This window comes from Muscardinus avellanarius, assembly GCF_963383645.1.
Source record: "Muscardinus avellanarius genome assembly, chromosome: 19".
Classification (NCBI taxonomy): Eukaryota; Metazoa; Chordata; class Mammalia; order Rodentia; family Gliridae; genus Muscardinus; species Muscardinus avellanarius.
The window spans coordinates 4708552-4725452 of record NC_137805.1 but is presented as its reverse complement, the minus strand read 5'-3'; the positions used below and the strand labels follow the sequence as shown (position 1 = coordinate 4725452).

General features: G+C 40.2%; 1 protein-coding gene across 3 annotated transcripts in view; it reads right to left on the bottom strand.

Annotated features, from left to right (window-relative positions):
- TASP1 (taspase 1) overlaps positions 1 to 16901 on the bottom strand; it is a gene marked incomplete at both ends in the record, with an annotated part of 259575 nt that overhangs the window by 238521 nt on the left and 4153 nt on the right. For all 3 annotated transcript variants that reach the window (XM_080716070.1, XM_080716071.1, XM_080716072.1), the window contains 2 exons: positions 12338 to 12406; positions 16642 to 16709. In XM_080716070.1, coding sequence (XP_080572196.1) covers positions 12338 to 12406; positions 16642 to 16709 — 137 coding nt within the window. The remainder of the gene's footprint in view (positions 1 to 12337; positions 12407 to 16641; positions 16710 to 16901) is intronic.

Sequence of the window (16901 nt, the reverse complement as noted above, 5' to 3'; positions counted from 1 at the left end):
AAAGAAAAAAGAAAAAAACTGCCTGATTGTGGGAATGACCAAAGAATTTAGGTCAACTGGGATATCTGGGACTCAATTTTAAGTTGTTTCGATAGTGATTTACAGCCCTCCATTATTCTAATAGGTAAAGTCTACTACACGATTTGATAAGCAAACAGACTCACACAAATAAGAAAAATACTCAATAAAAATATTCTACTTCGAGGCAAGACTTAAGAATATGATCTTGATTGAATTATCTTTTTTTTTGCAGGGGACGGAGACTGGGGATCAAACCCAGGGGCCTTCTACCTCTGAGCTATACTCTGAGCCCCATTTTACGTTTTATTTTAAAATGGTATCAGTAAGTTGTGGAAGGCCTCGCTAAATTGTTAAGGCTCACCTTAAACCTGTGATCCTACTGTTTCAGGCTCCCAAGTACCAGGATTACAGGCATGCACCACCACACCAGGCTTGATGGGATTCTTAAAAAATATGTAACTTAAATTTCTTCCTCGTTCCTTACAAAAATCTGAATAAAGGCCTGGGTTTGAGAGATGCACAAAAATCAAACAGCGGCCCTTCACATCAAGCATCATGCTATCAGCTGTGATTTTGGTGAATACAAAAATATCTTTTAGCCTAATTTCTTCATTATAAAGAGCATAAAAACAAAAACAACAAAAATGTAGTTGGAATGTAAACTTGATGGTTTGAATGTTACATATTGATCCAAACACAAATACATGCACACACACATACACATACACACACACACACAACACACACACACACACACACACACACACACACACACACACACACACTAATATAAAAATCACAATGCTATAAATTCTAGAACCAATATATCTAATTCAATTCTTTTTAGATAACATTCCTACAAATTTAGGACTAAAAGATATTTTGCCCTCAAAAGTCTCCAATTCTGGATGCTTCCACATAGTCAAACACAGGATTGGAACCAACTCTACCATATTACCAATTATTACTTTAAATAGTTCAAAACTAGCCAAGCACGGTGGCACACACTTGTAATCCCAGAACCTGGGAAGCTGAGACAGGAGGATCGCAGGTTTGGAGCCAGTTCAGCAACTTAGTGAAGCCCTCTGCAACTTAGTGAGAACCTGCTTCAAAATAGAAGAATAAAATAGTGCTGAGGGTATACCTCAGAGGTAGAATGTCCTTGGCTTCTATACCTAGTACCAAAAAACAAATAAAATAAAATAAATCAAAACTGAATTCCAAAATGTAGTACAGTTTTAAGAATAACAACTCCCAGAGGAAAATAAAGCTGCATGCTACTCAGGAACTGCTAAGCCTGACCTTAGATCAAATCTATAAAATTCAGCCAAGTTGAATATATCTGATGAGGTCCACACAGCACATCAAGAAATGGCTCAAAAGGTCAACAGTAATTCTTCATGGTCCCATCAAAACAAAATAAAACATGACAAGCTCTGTACTCAAGTATTTCCCTTGGTCAACAACTAATACAGGGTTTCGATACAGTGTAAAATAACTATAAAATGTAATGATCCAATTTTTTAATTCTAAAAAAAAGAAAGAAAAGGAAAAAATTCACTGCTTTTCCACTAAGCAGGTACTTTGTGTAGGGAGTCTTAGAAAAAGAACAGATGTACCTGATGTGTAAACACAATCAGTAAGCTACAAGTTGCCTCTTAGTGCTAAAGGCAAGAATTAGCATCAGTACTCAAAAAAAAAAAAAGCGTTTTAAAAGAGCATAACTTACTTTGTCCCAGGCTAACTGGGCTGTCTGGTGCTTCCTTGTCTGCACATGGCCACCCACAGCCTGTCTTCTAATTAAACCAATGCTCTAGCAGCAGAGCAAGCAAACAAGTTGCCTCCCATCTGCGCACAGCTCCTCAGGACACATTTCCCTTGGTCAGAAGGTGGAAATTCTTGGGAGAGGTGATTTTCTCTGCCTCTTCACAAGAAGAACATGGATACTTGGCTGGATGCAACTCCAGGAAGTGTAACTGTGTATGTACACCTCAAAAAATTCAGAGAAACATAAAGACTCCATAAACAGCTGGAATACACAGAAATACAGAAGCACCACCGAAAATACTGCAAAACAGGATCTTTTGAAATAATCAAGGATATCAAGTTTAAAAAAAAAAAGGAGCATCTAAACTTGAAACTTCAATTTCATTCAATGAAAACAGTAAGTACTACAAAGAAAAAAGGTACATCTTCTACCTCACATTCATAAAAACTGCTCCCTGCCTATTACAAAGAATAAAATACATTATCAATGGAAGAGAAAACTGAGACTTTCAAAGGTGGCCGGCCTACAATTACACTCACCAGCCACGTTCCAGTCAATGGGTACTCACATGTGTGTGAGCTAAATGCACACAAGCTGCCTTTCCAATATGTTTAGCTCGGTGGAAAGAAAGATTGAAAGATGCCTGGAGTATACAGCTACCATCTGATTAAGAAAGATGGCTTCTGCAACCAAAATCTGTGCAGGACAATAAAGGTGGCGCATACTTGTAATCCCAGCATTTGGGAGACTGAGACAGGAGGATTGCGGTTCGAGGCCAGCCTCAGCTACTTAGTGAAGCCCTTTGCAACTCAGTGAGACTGTTTCAAAATAAAGAATAAAAAGCCGGGTGTAACACTGGGCGTGAAGGTGCACGCTTGTAATCCCTGCACTTGGGAGGCAGAGACAGGAGATTCGTGAAGGTTCAAAGCCAGCCCCAGCTACTTAACGAAGCCCTTTGCAACTCAGTGAGACCCTGTTTCAAAATAAAGGATAATAAATAGGGCTGAGATGTAGCTTGGAGGTAGAATGCCCCTGGGTTCCATCCCCAGTACCACAAAAATTAATTAATTAATAAAATAAATAAAAAAATAAAAAAATAAAGAAAAAAATAAAGAAAAATGGGGCTGGGAGTATCACTCGGAGGTAGAATGCCCCTGGGTTCCATCTCCAGTACCGCAAAAAAAAAAAAAAAAAAAAAAAGGATGCTGGTTTTTTTCAATAATTTTGGACTTCCCAAGTAAATAGAAATGACCTTAATGCAGACATGCCCTCTTTTTTGCAGTTCTCAAGGTCCCTTTCTATCCTAGGTATGCCCAAATGCCAGTAGCACACCACACCACCTGCATGACCACTATGACTACTAGACATTTCAAAGACTAGCAGGATTTTGATATTCTTTCTATCCCTCTGAGCCACACAGACAATTGCAGACAGAAGTATAAAGCCCATGGAGAAAGTGTAGCCAGTTCCTGCAGTTGTCTGTCCCTGCCTCCCGTGGCCTGGTTTAGGGCCCACCTTCAACATACTATTCATTGGTGATCAATATTCGGGAGATCCTGCTTTAAAGAAATGCATGCAGCCAGGTCTAGTGGTACACGCCTATAATCCCGGTACCTGGGAAGCTGAGGCAGGATGCTTGCAGGTTCAAGGCCAAACTCAGCAACCTAGCAGAACCCTGTTTGAAAACAAAAAATAAAAGAAAAAATAGGAGTGTAGCTCAGAGGTAGAATACCCCTGGATTCAATCCCTAGTACCAAAGTAAGAAAGAAAGAAATTTATTCGTGGCTAGTGTACAAGAGTATGTAGAGACAAAGACAATGTTATATATACTAATTGAACGTATAATAATGTAAATACCTACTTTCTTTCTCTTATACCCCAAAATACTAGCCATCCAAATAATAAGTTACTTCTTAAAGAACTTCCCAAGAGTTTATAAGCAAATAGAGTATACTATATATTCATAGTCAATGCATTGCTTTTTAGCAGAATGATATAATAATACATGCCCAATATAACTTACACTATAAACATTAAAGTACTTAGCAAATCAGTTTCAATCATTAAACCAGCTCCCTGTATAAAACTGTGTCTTCGAGAATGACTCAAGTCAACCAAAGAACTGTACAATCCACTGAAAATACGTTCACAAAACTTTTTCTGTTTTTCTCTTTGATGCTAGGGATGGAACATAGGACCTCACGCACGAGCTCACGCCCTATCCCTCGGCTACATCCAGCCCAAAGGTGCACTGTTAACAAAGGAGCCTGTATACTTGCCTTCCTAGTATGACAGGTAAAGCTACTCTTATTGCCATTCTTAATACACAAAACTCTACCTACTATAATAACCAGTTTCAAATGAATTAGCCAAAATGTCTCAAATGTCCTAAGATCTTCAAAATCTCTGCCAGCTTCACAAGTTTTCTCACATAAGACTACAACCTTCCCAAAGTCTCTTATTAAGCACTGTTGTTGCTGTTGCTTGCTGCTAGCGCTAGTGCTGCTAGGACCTGAACCGAGGGGCATTCTTCAGCCAAGCTACAACACAGCCTTTTTTATTTATTTATTTATTTTTAATATTTGAAATCAGGGTCTCCCTAAGTTGCTGAGTCTGGCCTCAATTCTGTGATTCTCCTGTTTCAGCCTCCCAATTAATGGGATTATAGGCATGCACCATTGTGCTTGAGGTTTTTTTTTTTTTTTTTTGGGGGGGTGGGGGGTCTGGGGATGGAACCCAGGGACATTCTACCTCCAAGCTATACACCCCTGCCCTATTTTTTATCCTTTATTTAATTTTTTTTTTTTTTTTTTTTTTTTTTGGTGGTACTGGGGGTGGAACCCAGAGGCTTTCTACCTCCGGGCTATACTCCCAGACCTTTTTTTTTTTTTAATATATATTTTATTTGGAAACAGGGTCTCACTAAGTTGCTGAAAGCCTCACTAAGTAGCTGAGGCTGGCTTCGAACCTTCGCGATCCTCCTGTCTCAGCCTCCCAAGCGCGGGGATTACAACCGTGCGCCACCACACCTGGCTTTTATACTTTATTTTGAAACAAGGTCTCACTAAGTTATGGAGGGCCTAAGTAGCCAAGGCTGTCCGTGAACCGTGATCCTCTGGTCTCAGCCTCCCGAATTCTGCAATTACAAATGTGTGTCACCACGCTGGGCTCTTATTTATTTATTATTTATTTTTGGTACTGGGGGTGGAGCCCACGGGCATTCTACCTCCGAGCTACACCCCCAGCCCTACTGTTTTACTTTTTATTTTGAAACAGGGTCTCACTGAGTTGCAAAGGGCCTCACTAAGTAGCTAAGGCTGTCCTTAAACAGCGATCCTCCTGTCTCAGCCTCTCAAATGCTGGGATTACAAGCGTGCACCACCACACCCAGCTCTATTAGGCCTTTTTTATAGCAGGTGTTTGGGGTTTTTGCTTGTTTGTTTGTTTTACTGGGAATCAATCTCAGGGGCTTTCTAACTCCAAGGTACATCCCCCAGTCTTTCTTTTTTATCTTTTGTTCTGAAACAGGTCTCCCTAGGTTGCTAGGAATCTTACCTACATTGCTGAGAACTGACGACCCTCCTGTCAGCCTTCCAAGGGCTGGGATTACAGGCGTGTGCCACCATGCCTGGTTGTTCTTAGTACTTTTTTGGAACAAGATCGATGTGCCAAAGGCGCATTGTAGTAGTTCATTTTCAATCACAGTCCATTAAAGACCTTTTATTTTATGACCAATCCTAAGGAAATGATGGCAACACGACTCACCAAGAACTCTATGCAATTTCCTCAAATAAGAAATTCACATCAGAAGTTAAGCTATGAGAAATGTACAAAATTAAAGTCTGGAATTTTAAATCCACTGTCACTATCTGAACCAAACTAGTTCAAAAGCAGCCAAGAGCTGGGCGTGGTGGCGCACGCTTATAATCCCGGTACTTGGGAGGCTGAGACAGGAGGATCGCACAGGTTCGAAGCCAGCCTCATCTACTTGGTGAGGCTCTCAGCAACTTAGTGAGACCCTGTTTCCAAATAAAATAGAAAATAGGTCTGGAGTGTAGCCCGGAGATAGAAGCTCCCTGTATTTCATCCCAGCACCACAAAAAATAAATAAATAAATAAATAATTTTTAAAAAGTGGCCAAGAAAGCAGCTGTCTTTCAAATGTATAGTCCCAGATATAAGGACTAATTCTTTCACAATATTAACCATCTCTATTATGAGAAAAATCAGTTGTACTATCAAATGAACACAATTCTCTTTCTTATCAGTTATAGAGATAACCTATAAAAGCTATATAGAACAATGGACTAATTCAATAACTCACTAAAATGTGATCTATAAACTGACCTTTCGACTCCCTTCCCCGTATTTTGAACATATACAAAATGCACTTCGGAGTCATATTTTCATTTTCACACTGCAAAACACATCTCATACAGGAGTGACCAACTTCTCTCCCAAAACCCCAAGGGAAAAGCTGGTCAGATTAATAGGTAAGGACTTAGATACCCCTGCCCCTGTTTTATTTAAAAAAAGAAAACACCCCCTCTGGTGTCCAGAAGTGGTAGTACTAGGATAACAACACTTGTTCTTCATAGTAAACAAGAAAAAATGATCAGCAGTTTCTGAGAAGAGCTTAGAAATGATGTATCTAGGTGGCCAGCATAAGTCACACGTGGCAAGTTCCTTCTATTTCACCTCTGCTTCCTCCAGTGAGTCAAATTGACATCAGTGCTTGTCAAACACATACATATATACATATATATATATATATATAATTTTTTTTCCCAGTACTGTGATTGAACACAGGGGCATTCTACCTGCAAGCTACACCCCCAGCCCTATTTTTCCTTCTTTATTTTGAGAACTTGTTTGGAGGTTCTAGCAGGGGAGCGTAGCTACTCATATACCCTTGACCGAATATCGGTCCTCCTCTATTCGGGGAAAGTCGTCCTCTCCCACTGAGCGCGCAGCTTCGAGGGACACACATGGAGTGGTGGGGAGGGGACACCGCCTCGCCAGCCAGGTCAGCCGAATCGACCCTGGCGATCAATGGGGTGACAGATGTCGCAGCCAGATCGCCCTCACATCCTCCTTCTTTATTTTAAAATAGGGTCTCACTAAGTTGCAGAGGCCTCACTAAGTAACTGAGGCTGACCACGAACCTGAGATCTTCCTGTCTCAGCCTCCCAAGTGCTGGAATTACAGGTGTGCCCCAGAATACCTGGCTGAAATCGATAAAAATTATCATATAGTTTTAAACACAAGGCAAGAAACCATTTCTAGCCAATAACTAAACCATTTAAGTCATTTTAATTCATAATAACATGTTCAAGAAACTCATATCAATTTTTAATATCTGAAAAAGGTATAACATAACATGCAAGTTTAAATTGCATAATTTCTTTAATCAAAAAGTATATCTCAAGCCAGGCATGGCTTGTAATCCAAGCATTTGGGAGGCTGAGACCAGAGGATCACAGTTCGCAGACAGCCTCAGCTACCTAGCGAGGCCCTGCACAACTCAGTGAGACCCTGATTCAAAATAAAGAATAAAAATAGGATAGGGGGTGTAGCTCAGAGGTAGAATGCCCCTGGGTTCAGGTAGAATGCCCCTGGGTTCCATCCCCAGTACCGCAAAAAAATTTTAAAAAGCATAACCCAAGCCAGGCATGGTGGCACATGTCTATACTCCCAGTACTGGGGAGGCTGAGATAGGAGGATCACTGGTTCAAGGACAGGCTCGGTAAGTAATGAAATTCTCATCAACCCAGTGAGACCCTATTTCAATTATAAAAATTGAAAAACAAGGCTGGTGATACAGCTCAGCGGTAGTATGGCCCAGGGTCAACCCCCCATACTACACACAAAAAAAAGTATATCTCAAAGTGAAATAGAAAAGGTATAATGGCTATACATCCTCTTAATTGCTAGGACAGATGTAACTGAATAGATTCACCAATATTAAAGATTTTTTTTTTCTCTCAGCACTTCTCTGTAGGCTGAAAGGCTTTAATATTGTTTCTTCAATTCTTCTAAGTACAGATGACATTATAATGCAATATTCTTCCATCATTTCATTGACCAAAGTATTACTTCTTCAACTGAACTCTTCTCTTGAAAACCTCTCCTGGCTTAATCACCATTAGAAAAGGTGACAGACACTACAGGAGGCAGCGCGAGCATGACTTCCAACATAGTGCCTAAGATTCAGAAAAACTCTTGACCTCGTGTAGCTGTGGCCTTTAACCTACTAGCACACGCTTAGATGAAGATAGGATTAAAACATTAATTGTTGCTGGGCATGACAGTGCATGCTTGTAATCCCAGCATTTGGGAGGCTGAGACAGGAGGACTGCAGGTTTGTGGCCAGCCTCAGCTTACTTAGTGAGGCCCTCCACACCTTAAAAACCCTGTTTCAAAATAAAGAGTAAGAGCCAGGCATGGTGGCACACACTTGAAATTTGGGAGGCTGAGATGGGAGGATCAAGGTTCAAGGCCAGCCTTAGCTACTTAGTGAGGTCCTCTGGAACTCAGTGAGACCCTGTTTCAAAATAAAGAATAGGGCTGAGAGTGGAGCTTGGAGGTAGAATGTCCCTGGGTTCCATCCCCAGTACTAAGAAAAAATAAGAAAAAATCCCACAGAGCTCTGGGGGGGGGGGTGTATAGTATGAAGACAGAATACCCCTGGGTTCAAGCCCCAATACTAAAAAAAAAAAAAAAAAAAGGTTAGAAATAATGAATTGAGGTACAGCTAGGGTATAATGGTTCCTGTAATCCCAATACATGGGAGGCTGAGTCAGGAGGATAGCAGGTTGGAGGCCAGCCTCAGCAACTCAGTATGACCCTCAAGAACTCTGCAAGACTGTTTCAAAAAAATAAAATAGGGCTGGAGGTATAGCTCAGAGATAGAATGTCCCTGGGTTCAATCCTCAGTACAAAAAAAAGAAAAAACTAATTGAAGCTCTTCCCCAAATTTATTTATTTATCTATTTCGGGGTGGTACTAGGGGTGGAACCCAGAAGCTTTCTACTTCCGAGCTATACTCCCATACCTATTTTATATTTTATTTGGAAACAGGGTTTCACTAAGTTGCCAAGAGCTTCAATAAGTAGCTGAGGCTGGCTTCGAACCTGCACGATCCTCCTGTCTCAGCCTCCCAAGCACAGGGATTACAAGCGTGCGCCACCAGGCCTGGCTGTTGTCTTGTTTTTTAAGTTCATATCCACTCCTAAAACCTGATCATTCAAAACGATAAACGTGACTTACTCATGAGTAACTCATTATTTCAAAATGTATTTTTAGGTATAAGCATTCCCTTTAAAAGTAGGGGAGAAATGAAGTCAAATATTCAATATCATATGACTTGAGAAAATCAAAGTTATTCTCAGATTACCTCCCAACTACTAATTAACTTGCCCCAGATAAAGCACTCCATGACAGTAGCAACTGTAATAGTCATGAGGTTCTTCTAGGAACCACAGTGTTCTAAGTGATTGGCATATACAATTCATCTTCATAATTCTGTGTGTGTGTGAGTGTGAGAGTGTGTATGTGTGTATGTGGTGTGTGTGTGTGTGTGTGTGTGTGTGTGTGTGTGTGTGTGTGTGTGTACTATTAGAGCATTCTACCTCTGAGCCACATCCCCAGCCCTACTTTATTCTGTTATATTCTATTTTGAAGCAGGGCCTCTCCAAATTGGTGAGGCTGGCTTTGGCCCTGCAATCCTCCTGTGTCAGCCTCTCAAGAACTAGGATTAAAGGAATACGTCACCATGTCTAAGAATTATTATTATCCTCATGTTATAAATGGGAAACTAAATCAAGGCTAAGCTGTGACATTATCCAGAGACATCTGGCTAATGAGAAGAGCGAATATAAGAAACATCAGCCACAGCAGGAGGGCACCACAACAGAACTGGTGCCTGTTATAAGTATGCACCTGCTGAGGACTAAGTTGAAGGTGTTACTAAGAGAGATGACAATTTACAAAGCAACCCAGACATGGTTGCACATGCTTTTTTTTTTGGTGGGGAGGACAGGAATGGAACCCAGGGGCATTCCACCTCTGAGCCACACTCTAGCCCGATTTTTCATTCTTTATTTTGAAAGAGTCTCACTGAGTTGCAAAGGCCCTCACTAAGTAGCTGAGGCTGTCTGTGAACTGCAATTCTCTTGTCTCAGCCTCCCAAATACTGGGATTACAAGTGTGCACCCACCACCACGCCCAGCTTTTTTATTCTTGGTTTTTGAAACAAGATCTCACTAACTTGATGAGGCTGGCCGTGAACCGGTGATCCTCCTGTCTCAGCTTCCAGCCTCAGCAAAGTAAGGACCTTGCAACTTAGTGGGACCCTGCTTCAAAATAAAAAATAATATAGGGCTGAGGGTATACCCTCAAAAATAAAATAAGAGAAAAAGAAAGAAAATGGAATGTAGCTCAGAGGTAGAATGCCCTGTGTTCTATCCCCAGTACCATCCTCAAAAAAAAAAAAAATTTTTTTTTTTTTTCCCAGTACTGGGGATGGAACCCAGGGGCATTCTACCTCCAAGCTATACTCCCAGCCCTATTTTTTCTTTTGAAACAGGGTCTCACTGAGTTGCAAAGGGCCTCACTAAGTTGCTGAAGCTGTACGCAAACCCAGATCCTCCTGTCTCAGCCTCCCAAATGCTGGGATCAAAAAAAATTTTTTTACAAAGCAACTAACTACCCAGTGAAAGGAAGTGATCCATAGACACTTTTAGTAAACTCCTGAGCAATTCTGAAAGAAAGCGGCAATTGAAATGCCTGTGACATGCAGCCTAAACCAAGGCCACAATCCAGTCAATCTGAGAAGGTCTACTTGATCTCCTCCTCCCTCATACTCGTCACTATCTCATCTCAATGGCTGAGTTTATCCCCCAAGTAGCCTTATCCAGAAAAACATTTATCAACAATAACCCTGCCTGACGTAAATGCATCTTCTCCAGTCTGAGCCTCCCTGGCCCTTGTACAAAGTCACGGAAATCCAGGTTAAGAGAACTGAAAGACCCTCGGTCTGGAATACAAAGAATTAAGACAAGCCTGACAGCCTCTCTGCTCAATTTCCGTGAGGTGGGGACAAAACTAACAATCACACTGAAAAGAAGGTATTTCACAGTGCATAGCTTCAAGTTATATATCTGCAATAATCTTTCAACATTAGACACTTCCAGACAGTTGGAATTCTTTGTTTTGCTTTGTTCTGGAACTGGGGATTGAATATGGAGGCATTTTACCTCCGAGCTTTACCCCCAGCCCTATTTTATTTTTTATTGGAAATAGGTTCCCACTAAGTTGCAAAATCTCACTAAGTGGCTGAGGTTAGCTGAAAGTCTTCGATCCTCCTGTGTCAGCCTCCCAAGTACTGGGGTTACAGGCATGCACCACCAAGCCCAGATGGAATTTTTTGTTTTTTTTCTACAACAAAACATATATCACTTTTGGGGTGTCAATGGTAAGAATTTTTGAGCAGGCATAGTAGCCTGCACTCATAATCCCAGTACTAGGGGGCTGAGATGGGGAGGTCGCATGTTCAAGGAAAGCCTCAGAAAACTAGCGAGACTCAGCAATCTAGCGAAACCCTGTTTCAAAACAAAAAATAAAATTTTTTAGGTATGGCGGTATAGCTTGGAGGTAGAATACCTCTGGGTTCAATCTCCGGTACCACAAATAAAAGAATTTTAACAAAAAGAGTTTTCCTACTGAAAAAAATGAGAAAACTAAAATCCAGTTACAATTAACTTTTATATTCATAAATCTCACAAATTAAAAAAGTTCATCCTGTTTAAGAACAAGGAACAGCTGAGCATAGCGGTGCACACTTGTAACCCCAGTACTTGGGAGGCTGAGACAGGAGAAGCACACAGGTTCGAAGCCAGCCTCAGCTATCTAGGGAGACCCTGTTTCCAAATAAAATAAAAAAATATTAGGTCTAGGAGTGTGGCTTGGTGATAGAAAGCTCCTGGGTTCTATCCCTAGTAGCACCAAAATAAATAAATAAATAAATAAAATCGTGATATACACCTATAATTCTAGTATTTGGGAGGCTGAGATGGAAGGTTCACAGGTTCAATACCAGTATCAGCAACTTAGTGAGGCTCTCGGCAACCTAACAAGTCTCTGTTTCAAAACAAACAAACAAAAAAATGAAATATAGGGCTGGGGTACAAGTATAGCTCAAAGGTAGAATTAAGTTCCATCCTCAGTACCACAAAAAAAAAAAAAAAAAATCCAGGTATGGTGGCACACACCTGCAATCACCTGTACTTGGGAGACTGGGATAGGAGGATAGAAGATTTGAGGACAATCTCAGCAAATCAACGAGGCTTTCAGCAAGCTAGCAAGACCCTGTTTCCAAATAAAATGGGGTGGAGGGGGTATAGCTCAGAGGTAGAATGTCCCTGGGCTCAATGGCTTAATCTCCAATCACACACACATGCACACAAACGCACACATACACATACACATACAGAACAAAAGACATAAATTCAAAAATGTTTTAAATAAAACAAACAGAGAAAAGAAATACCTCAAGTTCCACTAGAGCTGCAGTCACTGCATCAGTAGCCAGGGCACCAGCCTGTAGCTTTTCAATTGCCTATGATAAACCAAAGGGAGAAATTATTTCCTACAAAACCACAAGTCTGAAACATACCCAGAAACTTCCCAAAGGCTTAAAAATGTAGGAGACAGTCAAAGTTTAAAAAAAAAATCGACTTTCAATTCCAACTCTTCATACTTTAAGCATAAACTACTCAGATTTCAAATAAGCAGTATTTATATTCAGGTTAATTTACGATATAGGCCACTTAATATTATCCAAATTAAACAATGAAGAAAATCTAGCCACTAAATATCAGGTGCAAGAAATTTAGTAAGTGGAAGGGTTTTATTGATATTAGGGCAAGTCAAAACAAAAAAATTACTTGAATTCCATTTGGTTCAAATATTCTGACAATTCATATTTTGCATAAATAACTGGATCTCAGACTAAGCTAATAATTTCTCCTGCTATTACTACTCTCCTCACCCACACCTATGGAAAAAATAAGTGTCTCTTAATAACAGAGGCATGTCAGAATCCTCAGATCAAAGTATAACTTTGACAAGTATTTTAGATACTATTATGTGTTTTGCATCAAAATTTAAAAATCAAAGCCAGGTGTGATGGCACACGCTTGTATTCCCAGTACTTGGGAGGCTGAGACAGGAGGATCACACAGGTTCGAAGCCAGCCTTGGCTACTTGGTGAGGCTCTCAACAACTTAGTGAGATCCTATTTCCAAACAAAATATAAAATAGGTCTCGGAGTATAACCTGGAGTTAAAAAAATTTTAAAAATTTAAAAATCATATATATATATGAAAAATATATATATATATATTTTTAGGTATGGGGGTATAGCTTGGAGGTAGAATACCTCTGGGTTCAATCTCCGGTACCACAAATAAAAATTTTAACAAAAAGAGTTTTCCTACTGAAAAAAATGAGAAAACTAAAATCCAGTTACAATTAACTTTTATATTCATAAGTCTCACAAATTAAACAATTTCATCCTGTTTAAGAACAAGGAACAGCTGAGCATAGCGGTGCACACTTGTAACCCCAGTACTTGGGATATAAACATACATACTTGTAGGGGGTGTTACTGGGGATGGAACGGAAGCCAGGGATATTCTACCTCTGAGCAACACCTCCAGCCATATTTTTTAGTCTTTATTTTGAAGCAGGGTCTGAGTTGCAGAGGGCCTCACTAAGTAGCTGAGGCTGTTCTTGAACCACAATCCTCCTGTCTCAGCCTCCCAAATGTCAGGATTACAAGCGTGCGCCACCATGCCCAGCTTATTTTTTTCCTTTTGATAATATTAGGGATCAAACCCAGGAGCATTCTGCCACTAAACCATGTCCCCAGCGCATTTTGTCTTTATTTTGAGGTAGGATCTTGCTAAGCTGCTCTAGCTGGCCTAAAACTTGCAATTCTCCTGCCTTGACTTCCTGAGTTGCTAGGGTTAACGGGTATGCACCACTGCACCCAGCATATCTGTTATAATAAAAACTACAGAGAGTAAAGTCTACAAAAATCACCTTGCTTTCTTGGGTACATATTAAGAAAAGAGAGAGAGACAAGGCAAACTGTTTTCTAAATGAACTATTAAAACTCCAATCAAATTAACAAAAAGAGCCGGGCATGGTGTAATACCAGCATTTTGGAGGCTGAGACAAGAGGATCGTGGTTCCCAGATAGCCTCAACTACTTAATGATGCCCTCTGCAACTCAGTGAGACCCTGTTTCAAAATAAAGAATAAAGCCGGGCATGGTGATGCACACTTGTAATCCCCGCGCTTGGGAGGCGGAGACTGGAGGATCACGCAGGTTCAAAGCCAGCAGCGCTGGCTTTATGAGACCCTGTTTCCAAATAAAAATATAAAATAGGTCTGGGAGTGTAGCCCTAAGGCAGAAGGGCTTCCAGGAACCCCAGTACCACCAAAAAAATTAAAATAAAATAAAGAATAAAAAATAGGGCTAGGGGTGACTCTGGGTTCCATCCCCAGTTCCACTAAATAAACAAACAAACAAATAAATAAATAGAAATCAAGAACTGCCCCTCTCTCTCTCTCTCTCTCTCTCTCTCTCTCTCTCTCTCTCTCTCTCTCTCTCTGTCCCTCCTTCCCTCCCTCCCTTCCTCCCTCTTTCTCTTTCTCTCTCTGGAACAAATAAAACCCAGGGAAAATAAATAAATAAATAAAACCAAAAAATAAAAAAAGACCCAATCCAGGCATGGTGGTACACATCTGTAATCTTAGTACTTGGAAAGCTGAAACAGATGATCTCAGGTTCAAGATCAGCCTCAGCAATGTGTGTGTGTGTGTGTGTGTGTGTGTGTGTGTGTGGTACTGGGGGTGTAACCCAGGGGCTTTTCTACCTCCAGGCTATACTGGCTGTATACTGGCTATACCCCCAGACCTCACTAAGTAGCCGAGGCTGGCTGCAAACCTGTGCAATCCTCCTGTCTCAGCCTCCCAAGCACTGGGATTACAAGCGTGTGCCACCACACCCAGCCAGCCTCAGCAATTTAAGAAGACTCTCAACAACCTAGGGAAACCCTGTTTCAAAAACAAAACATAAAATGGACTGGGAGTAAAACTTGGAGAATGTCCTTGGGCTCAATCTCAGAACCACAAAAATAAATAATTAAATCAATAAATACATTAATCTGGGCATGGTGGCACATGGTTTTAATTAATACATGGGAAACTGAGATAGAAGCACAGGTTGAAGGCTAGCTTCAGGAACTTAGTAAGACTCGATTTCAAAATAAAAAACTAAAAAGGACTGCCTTATAGCTCAGAGGTAAAACACCCTTGGGTTCAATCCCAGTGCCAAAAAAAAACAAAAAAAAGAAAAATTAAACAGCTAGCTGTGTAACTTGGAGGTAGAATGCGCCTGGTTTCAATTCCCAGGACCACAAGAAAAAAAAGAGATATGCTTTCACACTCTGAAAAACAAGAAAAAATATAAAATAGCATAGATCACTTTTAGTATTATTATTTTAAAATTTCTATAATAAAATATTCTTACTTGTTATGGCATTCCATTCATAAGAAAAAGCTGTCAACTCTAATATAAAGTATTATCTTTCTTTTAAACCATACATAAATAAATATGAAATGAGTTGGAGACTTATTATTTACTTGATATGCAGGATCCAATTAACATTCTATTTACATAAAAAAGTAATAGAAAGTTTTACTATAAGAGAAAAAGTTATTTCTTCTGAGACCAAGTAGTCAACAATTTAGCAAAACCTTAAAAACCAAAGGGAATGTTTTGCAGATATAAATTGTACCAATGAATTCAACTATTCTGTTTAATTGTAATGCACAAAAACTTAAAAAAAAAATCCAATAAAAACTTAAGAGAAGAACCAGAGGAGGGGGAGCACAACTGAATGGAAGGGCTTAACCCAGGAATGGCAATAAATCTGCTGCAGTGCACACACATGAGGAAAACCAGAGGCGTAAGTACAAGGTAATCTAGGAAAAGCACCCAATTTCATTTTCTTATGATTCTTTTTCCTTCCCTTCATGGAAAGACATTGGCTGTCTTTTTTTTTTTTTGGGGGGGGTGTAGTACTATGGAAGCCCTTCTACCTCCGGGCTACCCTCCCAGACCTATTTTTTTTATTTTTGGAAACAGGGTCTCTTAAGCCAGCACGGCTGGCTTCGAACCTGCGTGATCCTCCTGTCTCCCCCTCCCAAGTACAGGGATTACAAGCGTGCGCCACCATGCCCAGCTACACTGGCTGTCTTTTAGCAGCTTTTCCTAGCCCTACTTTAGAGTTCAATGCGTTTGCATAAATTAAAGAGATATGGTTATGTACCCACAATTCCAAAAATACAAGCTTCGATCGGGAGGAGAGGAAAAGCTAAGCATCATTCAGAGAATTGAAAACACAGAAAAAAGCAAAACAAGACCCCACAAATATGAGCAAAATAATTTTGTGGTCAAACCAAAGAATGTCCTATAAATGAAACCTAAAAACTTTGAATTTCACCAGGCATGGTGGCGCATGCTTCTAATCCCAGCATTTGGGAGGCTGAGACAGGAGAATTATGGTTCGCAGGCAGCCTCAGCTACTTAGTGAGGCCCTTTGCAACTCAGTGAGACCCTGTTTCAAAATAAAGAATAAAAATTAGGGCTGGGGGTATAGCTCAGGAGTAGAATGCCCCTGGGTTCCATCCTTAGTACCACAAAAAAAAATATTGAATTTCAAGGTAAACTGCTTTATGTTCAAAACTAAAACCTTTAGATCATGCACATCTCGGTCATACCTTCTGACATGCTCGCTTGCATACATGTTTATATTCCTTGGCTTTGGATTCAGAATGATAACCTGCACCTGTATTAGAAAAAGAAAAATCAAAAGAAAAATAAACATCAAGTGTTAGTTATCAACAACCTTGCGTATAAGTAATCCCTACAAATTAATGCAGTCCCAATGAAAATAAAACTATTTCCCTAATTATATGGAGTTCTAAAATAGCTTATTTCTCCACCATAGCCTTTTCTTTTTAATACCATGTGTTACCTC